Source organism: Miniopterus natalensis, chromosome 13 (assembly GCF_054644295.1).
Source record: "Miniopterus natalensis isolate mMinNat1 chromosome 13, mMinNat1.hap1, whole genome shotgun sequence".
Lineage (NCBI taxonomy): Eukaryota > Metazoa > Chordata > Mammalia > Chiroptera > Miniopteridae > Miniopterus > Miniopterus natalensis.
This window is the reverse complement of record NC_142093.1, coordinates 17986460-17999387: the sequence shown is the minus strand read 5'-3', so window position 1 is coordinate 17999387 and position 12928 is coordinate 17986460. Positions and strand designations below refer to the sequence as shown.

Genomic DNA, 12928 nt, shown 5'->3' with positions numbered 1-12928 from the left:
AAATATTTTTCTCCTCTCCTTTTTGGACTCCCATTGCACTTGATGTTGTCCCACACGCCTCAGGTCTTTTCTCAGTTTTTCAAATTTGATAATTTCCATTAATCTATCTTGCAGTTCTGCTATCTTGAATCTGCTTTGGAGCCTCTCTAGAGAACTTTTCATTTGTTATTGTACATTTCAGCCTCAGAATTCCACTTGGTTCTTTTTTATAATCTCTAGTATTTTGGTTATTATTTTTTAAATCTTGTGTTTATTTTTAAGCTCAGCTTTCTTGGGGGTTGCCCTGTGTCTGCATAGGTTAGTGGTCAGCCATTAACTGGACAGAAACACCTCAACCAGTCAGGTTTTTCCCCTCTGCTGATGTATCTGTGTAGGTAGAGAGTAAATTCAGTGTTTAGGTTGTTTTCAAGTCTGTCCTGGCTTTACTTTTTGCTGAGCCCCTCTTTATTTTCTCTGCACCTGCATGCCCTCAGAGTTGGCCAGGAGTGTGTGAATAGGTTGTACCCTCTTCTATGCATGTACTCAGCATGATTAGGCAGAACCTGCTTGCTCTGATCATGACTGCAACCTCAGGCTAACAGAGCCATCAGCCCTCCGTGCTCGCATAACAGAAATCATTATACTTCCATTGCACTGATAAGGTTTTTGGACATGGGTATGACCCACCACTCCAAACTGAGTGAGCTCCCCATCAACCACAGCAACCTGCTGGGCCTCATGTTCTGTTTTGTCCTGGCAGAACACAGTGACTGAGCTGGGAAAGTAAGGGGAATGGGAACAGCCTCAGGCAAGAACACCACAGTTTCCCACTGTTCCTACCCAAAGTTCAGCCGTTTTTCAAACAGAAACACATCTCAGATTGTTGTATGTTTTTGGTCAGTTTCCAAAGCAACAAAATTGTCTTGTCAGTTTTTCCCTCAGCATTATAGTTGCCTTTTTGAGGAGAGGATTTGCTGAGCACCTTTCTTGGCTACAGCTGAAGTGCTACCCAAAGCATCTGAGACTTTATAATTTGGGTAATTGGAGAAGTTGGAACTTAGAGGGAGAAAATAAATACCTTGATTGGAAAAGGTTTGCACTCCTGTCAAAACTGCCCAAATAGGCCCTTGCAAACTGGTGATCCAATTGTTTAATAGTTAGAATTGGTAATGGGACCTGGCTAGGGAACAGGGTATATGTTGTGTTTCCCTCCTGTCTTCTGGTAGTCTTGTATTTTCTCATATTCTGCTTTTTTTTTAATATATCTTTATTGATTTCAGAGAGAGGAAAGGAGAGGGAGAGAGAGAGAGGAAACATCAATGAGAGAGTCATTGATCAGCTGCCTCCTGCACGCCCCTGACTAGGGATCAAACCTGCATCCCGGGCACGTACCCTGACCAGGAATTGAACCCCGATCGCCTGGATCCTAGGTTGACGCTCAACCTAGGGCTCATGTTCTGCTTTTCACAAACTATCCATTTATTCATTGACACTAATTTCCTTTAGTCTGATGAGGTTGGACTGCCATAGTCACAACAATTTAACCTCCACAGCATGGCATCTTAGTCTTTATAGCAGTGTTTGTGCAATTATTTAATAGTACATCTTTCTTGTTAGGCAAAATGAGTGGAAATTGGAATAATGAAAATCCTACGGCTAATGATAAGAACTTAATGTCCTATGAATTTGAAACAGGATTCCACAGATCATTGAGTGAAATCAGTGAATGCTCACCTGTGAAGGATCAGAACTCAGAACAATAAAGCACTAACCTGGTTGTGGGTGGGGGTGTGTGATAAGGAAGGTTTGGACTCCTAGGGACTCCTTCTTCTTGGGAGGGAGTGTATATTGCGCTTTAGTGGATATTTGCATTTTCAACCAGGCTGTATTTACATGTTTTTCATACTAAATACCATGTTTGTTTTCACCATCTCACATGAGCAAAGCGTCCAGTTGTTAGACTGTAAAATTGTTTCTTGCTGACACCTTCAGTGATTTCATCATAAAATGCTACAATTATGCTTATACATCATACTCTACGTGTCTCATAACTATGTAGTATCTTTTCTCAAGCACATCAAGTTCTCTTTTATGTGTGTGTTTCATGAAAAAGAATAGACTGGTTACCATCACCAAAGATCAATTTCTCTCAAATTTTACCTTCATCAGACTTATGGCTTGACAATCAAACAAACTTTGCCTCTTTATTGTCTTTCATAACACAAAATACCAGTAATTTTCACTGTCCTAAAGTTGAATATCCTTATTTGGGTTACTCTAGGCTAGGCTTATTATAAAAACAATTCTTTTTTTAGAACAGAGGAAAACTTTGCCTTGTAAGTGAGAAATCAGAGGCCAAGTGAAATCAGATTGTCTGCCCACAAAGTAAATGCCAGAAGCAAAGTTAGTACTAGTTCAGGGCTCCCAGCCATGTGACAATGCAATTCTACATCACTGAATTGCTACTGTTGGTCTTGTCTCTCCCAGAGAGACTGTGATACCCCCGAGGGAACATACTTCATCTTAGACATTACCTCTTAATTCCCTTAATAGACACAGCAGAGAACTGTGTGCAAAATAGGTACTCAGAAAATCCATGTTGAAATGAATTAAAAAATAAACACTATCTTTGGTTTATAGTGGTTGCTAAGAGAGAGGAAGTCTGGGAAGCTCACCAGGCTACCAGTTAGGTCGCTTTCCAGCTTTCCTCTAGGAAGATGCTGGCACTCGTACTGGAGAGCATAGTAGAACCCAGAACACACCATATCCTTGGTCCACTTACTAAAGATCCATGCCTGACAGATTTAAAGATAAGTGAAGAAATGGAGTCTTTGAAGGTGTAGGTTTTTATATTTTATTTCAATTGATTGCTAGTATATAAAAGATACATTTCTTTAAAAATCACCAACCCAAACCCATCACTGATTCAACTCTTCAGGGAAAGAGGGAGCCCCAGCTTCATCCACATCATACATTTGTTCCAGGTGCAATGTGCAATCCTCAGGTAAGGCCCTCTCCTCACACTGACACAGCTCCTGACTCCATGGCTTCCTTTCTTCCATACTTTGGCTGGGCTGGACTTTATCAGTTAACTTCAAAGGCAGAGAGTCAAAATTACAGATTCTTTCCTGGACACTAAGTCACACCACTTCTAAGGCTCAGAGGCAGTTAATCAAACTCAGACTAATGCTTTCTATAAAAGTGAATCTGGGAAGAAAGGCTGGCTCTAACAGATAAGGCTCAGCCCCTGCTTTGCCCATGAGTGACCCCAGGAATGCTCAGCAGACAAGGGGAGCAGAGAAGGCGACTTGAATTCACATGACCTGACCAAGTCCTGGCTAAAATTGCTCCCAGCTATGTACCTTTAGGGGGTCACTTACCTTCTTTAAGCGTCAGCCCCCTCACTTCTCACTCATCTACTGCCTTATCTAGGCAGAGAGGTCTATCTGCCAGCAAGCTGAGTGAACTAATGTGACCTTTGAAAATTCCAAAGAGATGCTCAAGGGCAAGGAGGTAGAGAAGGGAAAAAAGGTGAGTGAGAGAGTAGGCTCAATGAAAGGAGAGGTGTGGAGATGGAGCCAACAGAGCATGGGGGTCGAGGCACTATATCTGGGCTAGGGTTAGGGCTCGGATAATGATTGGTGTCTGGGTCCTCTTAGCTACACAGAATAGGGCTGGTCATTAGACCTGACCTGGAGCCAGTCATTGGAAAGGAGATCAGTAGACTGGTTATCATGACAGCTACCATTTGTATGATTTTAATTCACAGGATCACTTTAAAGCCTCTAAATCTTCATCTCATCTCTGAATAGGAGACAGGCTGCAGAAGGCGCTCCCAGCCTGGCCCTGGAGCAGATCATATTTTCACACCTTAAGCCACAGAAAACTTGAACCAAGTGGTGTGGTCATACTCCTCACCAGGCCTCAGCAGCACGGGAGGAAAGTGGGGCTGTGAAGGGGAACAAACACAGGTTACACTCTGCCAGCTCAGGTCGCACCCTTACCCAGGATGGTTTCTGGACTGGCTTTTAGACCAGCCCTGTGCACCAGGTGGCAATGTGAGAACTGTTTATTATTGGTTTCCCATGAGATAAAGAATGTGAGCCAGAATGAAAATCCACTACATCAGTAAGCACACGTCGTAGCAAGACGTTCTTGAAGGAATCTGTGTGTTGATTTATATTCTGGTGCAAGCTGCAAGAGTCTTATCATATAGGGCACTTTGCAGAGCATTCATTACCCTAGGAGATAGCTAGAAAAGAGAGTTATGAGGAAGCAAATAGGAAGAGAAGACATGAGGGATCATCTTAAAAGTGCAGAAAACGAGTAGGTACTGATGAGAAACACTGAACAAAGGCTTTGAAGGTACAAAATAGATATTTTAAAAAACATGTAAATGCCATGCTAGTAACTTGGCTAAGTGTTTCCTGTGTCTATCATGACTTGGAGAAGAGAACACACATGGACTTTTGAATCACAACTGACTCGAGTGTCATGACCTCTATCATATAGTGTGACCTTGGACACACCACCACTCTTAACAGGCCGGCCTGTAGCTTTACCTGATTGACCGCATCAGGCCAGTTCTGGGTCTCGAGGCAGAAACCAGAGTGCTTGGGATAGACGGCTCCGCTCTTGCCTTTCAGCGAGCCGTCCAGGAAGTTGGCCGTGTAAAACTGGACCCCGGGCTGCGTGGTGTACACCTCCAGGACCCGCCCGCTTCCGGCGTGAAGGACCCTGGGGATAAAGCCAAACCGCACAGAGGCCCGGGGTGGGAAAGCAGGCGGGGCCGGGCAGCCGCTGGGAGGCAGCTTTGAGACAGGAATTGGGCCCAGTCAGGAGTCAGGACAAGATAAATGGAGACAAAGGTGGGATTAGCATCACGGGGGCTTCTCACAGCCTCCTGGGCCGGGCATTCGGGGGAGGCTTTGAGAATCTTCAACAGCAACTTCTCTCTCTGACTTTGGTTTCTCTGGGGAAGGACAAACTCACCCCAGCCAGATGCATGCATGTGTGTGCGTGCAAGCGTGTGCATGTGTGTATGTGTTGGGGCAGCCAGGTTGGGGGGAGGCAGTTTTAGAGCCCCAGAGGTGCTGCGATTCTTTCTCATAAAGAGCTGGAGCGCTCTGCTCAGCCTGGCAAAGCAACCAGCTGTTTTTCGAAAGCGACACTTCCCTACATTAAAGGGCCCCCTCCCTGGGACTAGAGAGGCCTGTGCTCTTTAGTCGGCTCTCCCCACATCTGCTGAGGTTCCTGCTAGATTCACTATTTCCTCCCCCCCGCCCCCCCAAACCAGGCCTCTACAGAGGTGAGTACCTACCTGGTCCTGTACTTGGAGTCAAAGGGATATAGGTAAAGAAAGCCTGGGTCTCACAGTCTCCGAGAAGTGAAACATCCCCACAGTGTGTAGCCAACCAGGCCAGGGAAAGAGGCTTGGGAATGGGAGGTTTGGCGAGAAGGCGGGGTCTCCTCAGGTGAGGGCAGCTGGGGGAGGAGTGTGAGCCGCGGGCAGAGGGGAGAAGCAGGCTGGAGCTGAGAGGACACAGTTGGGGCCTTGGTGCTGGGCTCCCGGGTAAGGCGGCTTCTAAGTTTTCTTTCTCTTAGAGTTTGAATCATTTTGTCTGCGCCATTGAAGATGCATTCATTCCACACACATTTATGGATCATTTGCTAGTGCCAAGCATGGCTTAGGTGTTAGGCAGAGGCAGGGATTCACAGAGATAAGCTGGCAGAAGGGACTCAGGACTTAGTGAGGGGGGAGCATGCACACAGTGCCTGCAGGGCCGCAGAGGTGCAGCCTGCAGCCTTCCGTGGACGTGGGCAGGGCAGAAATCACAAGCCAAGGAAGTGCAAGGGCTCTGGGAGTTTAAAGAAGGCGGAGTGTCTTCAGTCAGGAGGCATTAGCGCTCCTAACAGAAAATGGGCCTTATAGAACAGGCAGAGATGGAGAGCAACGGGGTGCCAGGCAGGGGCACAGGGATCATGGCACGTGGGGAGGGGGACTGGAAAATTCTGCAGAGCTCGCCCATGGAATACAAGCTTTGGAAAGACATTGGCTGTGGTGTTTGGTCCCTGTAGCATAGTAAATGGTATTCACGAAGACAGAGGAGAAGCTCCTCAAGCAGGGGTTGCTGTCTCTCCTGCTGAGGCAGGAAGTAAAAAGTACCTACCGCGCACAAAAGTGCTTTTCCTTAGATCCCTTCAGACAGAAATTGTGATCAAAGCCATCCATGTGGAACTCCTGCAGGTGTCTCCCAAGCTCCACGGGCTTCCTCAGGTCAAATGCAGTTCCTTGCACCGGAGCAACTTCTCCTGGTGGGAAGAGTCAGGGAAAAGGGTGGCAAATGCCCAAATCAAATCTTTTTACGTGGTGGTCTAAAGACCCACTGGTTCTACCCTCTCAGCCTTCACTTTGATTTGTAAAGGAGACGGGAGCTCAGATCCTAAGAAGGAGAATGAATTGCTAGATTTTTAAAAATTGTAAGATGCTATTGATTGCAAATGTAGTTAGTCATAATATTCAGGATCATTCACATGTGAAAAAATACAAAGATCAAGAAAACACATCATTTCCATTAAGGGCCAAGTAGGATACGGGATGACGATTGTCCTAACCATTGAGTCAGTCACTTTGTTGACATTTCTTGCTTTAGTGCTGCAGGGGCCCAGGGCTCTCCACCAGCTGATTTATATGTTCTCCCTAAACCGGGGCCATCTGCTCTCAGACTCAGCTGAAGGGTCTTTTCATTTGGTTTGCCCCCTCTCCCGCCCCCCCGCCCCACTGTGTGCTGGTCTGCTCCGCAAGTGGTTGCTACTGCGGGGTGATTTCTCCAGCCTTCATCCCCCCGCACGGGGCCTAGGAAACGAAAGCTCGCCTTGCGCAGATTTCATGGCAGGCGGGGCTCAATGTCAGACTCTGCACAGAGGTACACGGGGTGGGGCACATCCTCTTCTAAGTACCAGTCCAGGCAAAGGTGGCACGGCCCTGGGACAACGGCTGTGCCAGCAGCTTCCGCGCCAGACAGGCAGCAGTCCCCACGGGAACCTGACCCTGCGGTGGGAACGTGGGCACTGTTTCTGTCCGATTATCGCACAGCCTTTCACCCTCCCCGACAGTCCTGGGGGCTAGCTGTAGCCCTCCATGGGTCTCCGTCGTCTTAGCTGCGAGGCGCACTCTCTCTGCCGCCGGAGCCCCAAGGGCCTAGACCGTGCAGTCGGGTACGGTTTGCACGTCTGCGCCGGAGCTCCTGCGCACAGGGCCGTCTCAGGGGGGTTTGGGGAAGTGATTCTCTTTAGGAAAACAACAAAGAACAACCTGGCATCAGCAGGTTGATGTATCATGACGTGTCTATTGCCCCATTCATAGACAGCAAGCAAGACTTCAGGAAAGCTGGTGGGTCGCCGAGCACGGCCTGCGTTGCTGCTGGGCGCCCTTCCGGCCTGTCCCACAGGCAGCACTGCCGGGAGGCCGGAGGATGGCTCTCTAGTGGGCTCTCCGTCCGGACAGGGCTGGTGGCCTCTTCTCCCCCATCAAGGACCTGGGGGCATCCGAGTGCTCCCCTCCTCCCCGCCTCCTCCCCACGCCCAGGCCTTCTGGAGGCCCCAACTCGGGGATGGTGGCGGCTGCTTTTACCCCAGGCTGGAGACCTGTCTGTGCCACCTCAGGGGCGAAGCGGAATGTGTAAGACCAGGCTTGTCCAGCTCCATGTGCTGCTTGAGGAAGTCATGTGATGGTGTAGTTATTTCTTTTATGTTTTCCTTGCTTATTTCTTCTTATTTGGTTTTCATAAAAATCCCCCGGTTGTAAGAGTATATTAAATATATTTGAAAGAGGCAAGTAATAGCAATGATATCATTATATTTTTACTACGCTTATGCATCTGTTATACATATATAACCTTTCAGGCTGTGGCCGATGCTCTAATCACTGAGAAAACCCGCTAGGGCTGCCCTATGTTTCCTTCCTTCCTTCCTTCCTTCCTTCCTTCCTTCCTTCCTTCCTTCCTTCCTTCCTTCCTTCCTTCCTTCCTTCCTTTTTTGTCTTTGTTGTTTTTTCTTTTGTTTTTTTATTTTTACTATTATTTTTTAAAAGTTTTGTTCTGTTTTCTTTATGAGCTTAGAAATGCTCATTTTTTTGGTGAACTTTCATTGTGAATTGCATCCTTTATCATTATAAGATGTTTTCTTTTATTTACTTTAATTATTTTTGTCCAGAAATCAGCCTTTAATGATGTTAAGATTGAAACCCCTGCTACTGGGGCTTTCGTTTGTTTGGTGTGCTCTTGAATTCTCATATTTTCAACCTTTCTCAGTCACTTGGTTTGTACACAGCATTCTGGTGGGTTTTGCCTTGTGATTCCATCTGAGAGACTTTGTTTCTATGGCATTAGTATGACATATATATGCTCTAAGTGTTCTTAGTTTGCTTTCTGTGTTTATGAATTCTAGTTACTGCTTTTTTAAAATCTTTTACCATATGATCTGTGCGTGTGTGTGTTTCAGATCATGTAGAAAGTGTATTTTTGCTATAGTGGTTACATCTATATGTAAGTAACTTGAATATAATATGCTTCATATTCTGTTTCTTAGGCTCTGCCTAGCTTCTCCTTCCTCCCCTTTTTTCTCTTTTCTCTTTGCTGAGTTGGGTTTCTGACGCTTTCAAAGCATTTTTAACAAGGGCACTTTCGTTTTCCAGTAGATGGTGCTAGAGATACAATATAAAGGTTATAAAAGAAACGTGGACCTCATCTGAGTTCAGGCTCAGTCCTCTAATCCCTGATCTATTCTGGAAGAATTAATAGTTGAACTTTTTGGATCTCTAAGGCCAAAGGCCAAATCTTGGTCGTGACCCACCTGGGCCCTATTGTCCTGTGAAGTCTGGGTGACCAACCACCTCCCACATTGACTTTTAAAAAAGCAACACTGTTTCCTTATGAAACAGTTACACTTGGAAAAAGAAGCAACTGTTCTCATGGGCTCAAGATTTTAATTTTACCAATCCATATGCTAAGTGGTACTTTATGTTTTCTTCTCTTGTATGGTGTTCACAATATTTAGTTCTTCCTAAAGCTATACTTGGCTCAAAGTCTAACCCTTATGACAGTCCCAATGTGATTGCTTAGGTCAGACAAGATTACTTATTTCTCTTGACTTGGAAAAAAGAAAGTCATGGAGTTTTCATGACTTAAGGACCCAGGGCATGTTTCCAGTCTGTTTACCTGATACTGATCTATCTACGAATCAGTGTTTACCTTAGCTTTTCTCTCTGCAAAAGGGAGCTGCTATTATTTGCTGCCTACTGTACATGGAAATATTTGATCCATGTTTTGCTTGAACGTATACAGGAGGATGACATACGTAAAAGGGCCGAATTTTGGGATAACATATATAACAGAGAGCGGAGGCTAGAGGGGGTAAGACTTCAAGAACGGCAGGGACGTCCTGACTTAAAAAATGAGAAACTTGGGATAATTCTAAGATGAGATTTTTGCCAAATGAGAGAAAAAGTTCCAATCTCTCTTTTCCAACCTCATGCCCTGCCACACTCCTTCATGTGCCTAATGGTTAGACATAGAAAACTTGGAATTCGTCCCCAGGTTCACCCTGTCTTTGGGGCCTTGCTCATAACCGGAATGTCCTCTGTGTGCCTCCGACACCCACCACACTCGGGCAGAGTCCACGGGATCATTTCAGAATACCCTGGCCCCAGCCTGTCTGGCTCAGGGGACAGAGCGTCGGCCCGTGGACTGAGGTGTCCCAGGCTTGGTTTCGGCCGAGGGCACATCCCGCCCGGCCGGGGCGAGTGCAGGAGGCAACCAGTCGGTGTGTGTCTCTCACATCGATATCTCTGTCTCTGTCTCTCTCCCTGTCTCTCTCTCTTTCTTTCTCTCTCCCCCTTCCACTCTCTGAAAAGCAATGAAAAAAAATAGCCTCTGGTGAGGATTTTAAAAAAAGAAAAAAGAATACTCTTTAATGCCATTTCCTTGGGGAAGGGCTGTCACCTCCACAGTGAGAACTAATCTTCTTTTCTACTTTGTTTCCATCACACTTTAAACATGCATTCCCCCCAAACCTTCATCACATTATGGCATAATTATAGAATTGTGTCAATCAAGCTATTTGTCTACAAGGAATGTGAGCTCCTAGAGGGCCAGGGTTGTGTTCTATTTATCTCTGTACCCTCCGGGCATAAAGCAGAGTCTTTCTGGATGGAAAAACTGATGAGTGAATGAAGTAAAGGCTCTAAAAAACAGGATCAAGTGTGCATGGTGTAGCACCCGGTGACAAAGTCAGAGTGAAAGGTCCAGAAAGAGCCTCAGGAATTACCTCATCTAGTCCCTTCACTTTGCAGATGATGAGGCTGGCTGGGGTCCAGCTAAAGGGACTTGCCCAAGGTGACACATCCTCCTCTTGTCAAAGTCTCCGGCGCCTACTCAAGCGCTTCCACTTTACCCTGGAGTGACCTGGTTACAGCCCCTTCCACCTCCACCCCCAAATGCTCTTGGTTTTTCTCACTAATGTGCAGTTCTAACTTTGTGCTCTGGTGCTAAGAATAGAAGGAGATGTCAAAATAGCTCCCTCTGCAGCGCTGAGTGCAGAGAAAGCGCGGCGGAAATGGAAAGGGTGCCCTCAGAGAGGATGTCGCATCACCAGACTTCGGCTTTGAAGCCACCAGAGAGCTGGGGTGTCAGCAGAGAGGAGCTGTTTCCTAAAGAGGATGATGTCTCCTCCTGCGGATGGGCTGGGTGTGCATTAGGTCTGAGCAGCAATGCCCAGTGGGGGGTGGGCCCCGGCCCAAAGGTGAGGGCACAGGAGCAGCGGGAGGCGGATTTCTGCTTCACCTTTTCGGGGAAAGTCTGATAGCAGCCCCACTGAGGACCCACTTGAGGTTACTGTCATGGATTTAGAGTGAGACCAGTAGCTGCCTACTGGGGGGAGGGCGGGTATTAATCAGAGTTGAGTTTTGTTAGGAGAATACAAAGGGGGGGGGGCAGGGAGTTGAGAGCATATGCAAAGGGGTGATTCGAATGATGGACTTGTGACTGAATTTGGGGGGCATGAGGTCGTGAGGAAGCGAGGGATGGTGAAAAGGTGGTAAGGTCTTAGATTATAGGTTTTTGTAGCACTGAAGGATTATTGGCGCTGATAGACTTCTTAAATAGTGATCATGGAAGGCTGCGATAAGAGGTAAAGGCAAAGTCAAGGGTCCGACCCAGTGACCATAGGAGTGAGCATTGAGAAGGGTAGAAGATAAGGTCATTGGAAGAGAGGATGTCAAGAAGCTGAGTGAGCGGCTGAGCTTCCACCTAGGATCCAGGAGACTGAGGTTCGATTCCCGGTCAGGGCACAGGCCCGCCGGGCTCGATCCCCAGCAGGGGGTGTGCAGGAGGCAGCCGATCAGTGACGGCTCGCTCATCACTGATGTTTCTCTCTCTCTCTCTCTCCTGCTCTCTTCCTCTATCGGAAATTAATAAAGACATATTAAAAAAAAAAAAAAAAAGAAGCTGAGTGAGAGGTCAAGGGGTCATCAATGTAAATAATGAAATAATCAGGAATTATGACAAGAGTGGTAGAGTGACATGAGCAAGGAATAAGAAGTGACTTGGGCCCCAGCTGCCATGTTCTAAGGAAGCTAAGTCACATCATAGGCCATGTGTAAGGTGTTCAAGCCGACAGCCCCACCCAAGTCCCCAACCCATAGCCGACATCAGCTACCAGACATGTGAGTGAATGAGCCTCCTGATGAGTCCAGTGCTCAGTTCTGATCTTCCAGGAGAGGCCCTAGACATCACATGTTGAGGCAAAATACTGTGTTGGTCTAAATCCCTGACCAACAGAAACAAAGAGAATAAATGAAATGTCGAAATAATTTATTATATAGCAATAGATAACTAGCATACTGACTTTGGATGTTCTCACTTCTTAGCACTGACTTGACAAGTCCTGGCAGGAGGTTAACATGCCCCTTCTCCACCCCCCTTTCAACATAGAAGTGCTTTTAAATGATTCTACCTTAAGGACACTAATCCTTGCAATTACTTTTGGATAGGGAAAAGACAAATACAAATTTGTTAGGTTACTCACTTTTTAGCATCTTTTATATACCAGGTATTAAACTAACCTCAGGGAGTCTAGAATCTGGTCAAAGAGACACACACAGAATAAAAACTTACAGGAGAGTGTGACAGGGCAGTGAGGGGCACTCAGGAGCTCTGGCGGAGCAGGGAGAAGCAGCACCTAGTGCAGCCGTGGGGCTCAGGAAAGGCCTTCCAGCGGCAGGGCAGAAGCCTGGGCTTGAAGGGAAGTGGGGATTGGCTGACTGGACAGGGCACAAGCACAGGAATGGACTCCTGCCACCCGTGATGTTGTGCTTGGGGCACAGGCAAGATGCATTTATATTATGCATATTCCATGGGCTCTAAGCTCTGATTTAATTTTGGGGGCAAAAGACTTAGGAAACGGAGTTGAAGGTGAATTAGTTCTTGTGGATTCCTGACCAAACACTAACTCAGTGAAATGGCTTTTTTTGCAGCATCTGGGCATGAACACTTCCTCAGTGTCTGACTGAGAAAAATTCACCTGGGGTGATTTTTAATTCAAAGCTTTTAATTTCCCATCATCTGAAATAGCTTTTTTCTCTGCCTGGTGGCCCTCATGCCTGACTCTCTGAGAAGATGAACAGATGGTCACTGCAAGAGTCACCAGTTCTCTAAGTTCATTCATTTTTAGTCCCTTCCTTCCTGGCAGGTCCCTTTCTATCTCATTTTCACACAACCCAATAACAGCATTGCAGGAATAAAATCATAGCTCTGTCAGACAGTCCTTAGGACAGGGAAGTCCTATTTAAAATAACAATTAACAATTATTTTGTAAACAGAGAAAAAAAAAGGGGGGGGGGGAATCTGGTATAGGCTTCTAGAAAAATCGGGGAGGTAGGAAGAAAATTTCT

The 12928-nt window shown here is 46.5% G+C and overlaps 1 protein-coding gene across 1 annotated transcript in view; it reads right to left on the bottom strand.

Moving 5' to 3' along the window:
- Positions 1–2698: 2698 nt before the first annotated feature.
- GALM (galactose mutarotase) overlaps positions 2699–12928 on the bottom strand; it is a 41078-nt gene continuing 30848 nt past the window's right edge. The window contains exons 5-7 of the mRNA XM_016218993.2: positions 6150–6291; positions 4542–4716; positions 2699–3928 (exon numbers count right to left, since the gene is read on the bottom strand). Of these exons, the coding sequence (XP_016074479.2) occupies positions 3851–3928; positions 4542–4716; positions 6150–6291 (395 nt within the window). The 3' untranslated portion in view covers positions 2699–3850. The remainder of the gene's footprint in view (positions 3929–4541; positions 4717–6149; positions 6292–12928) is intronic.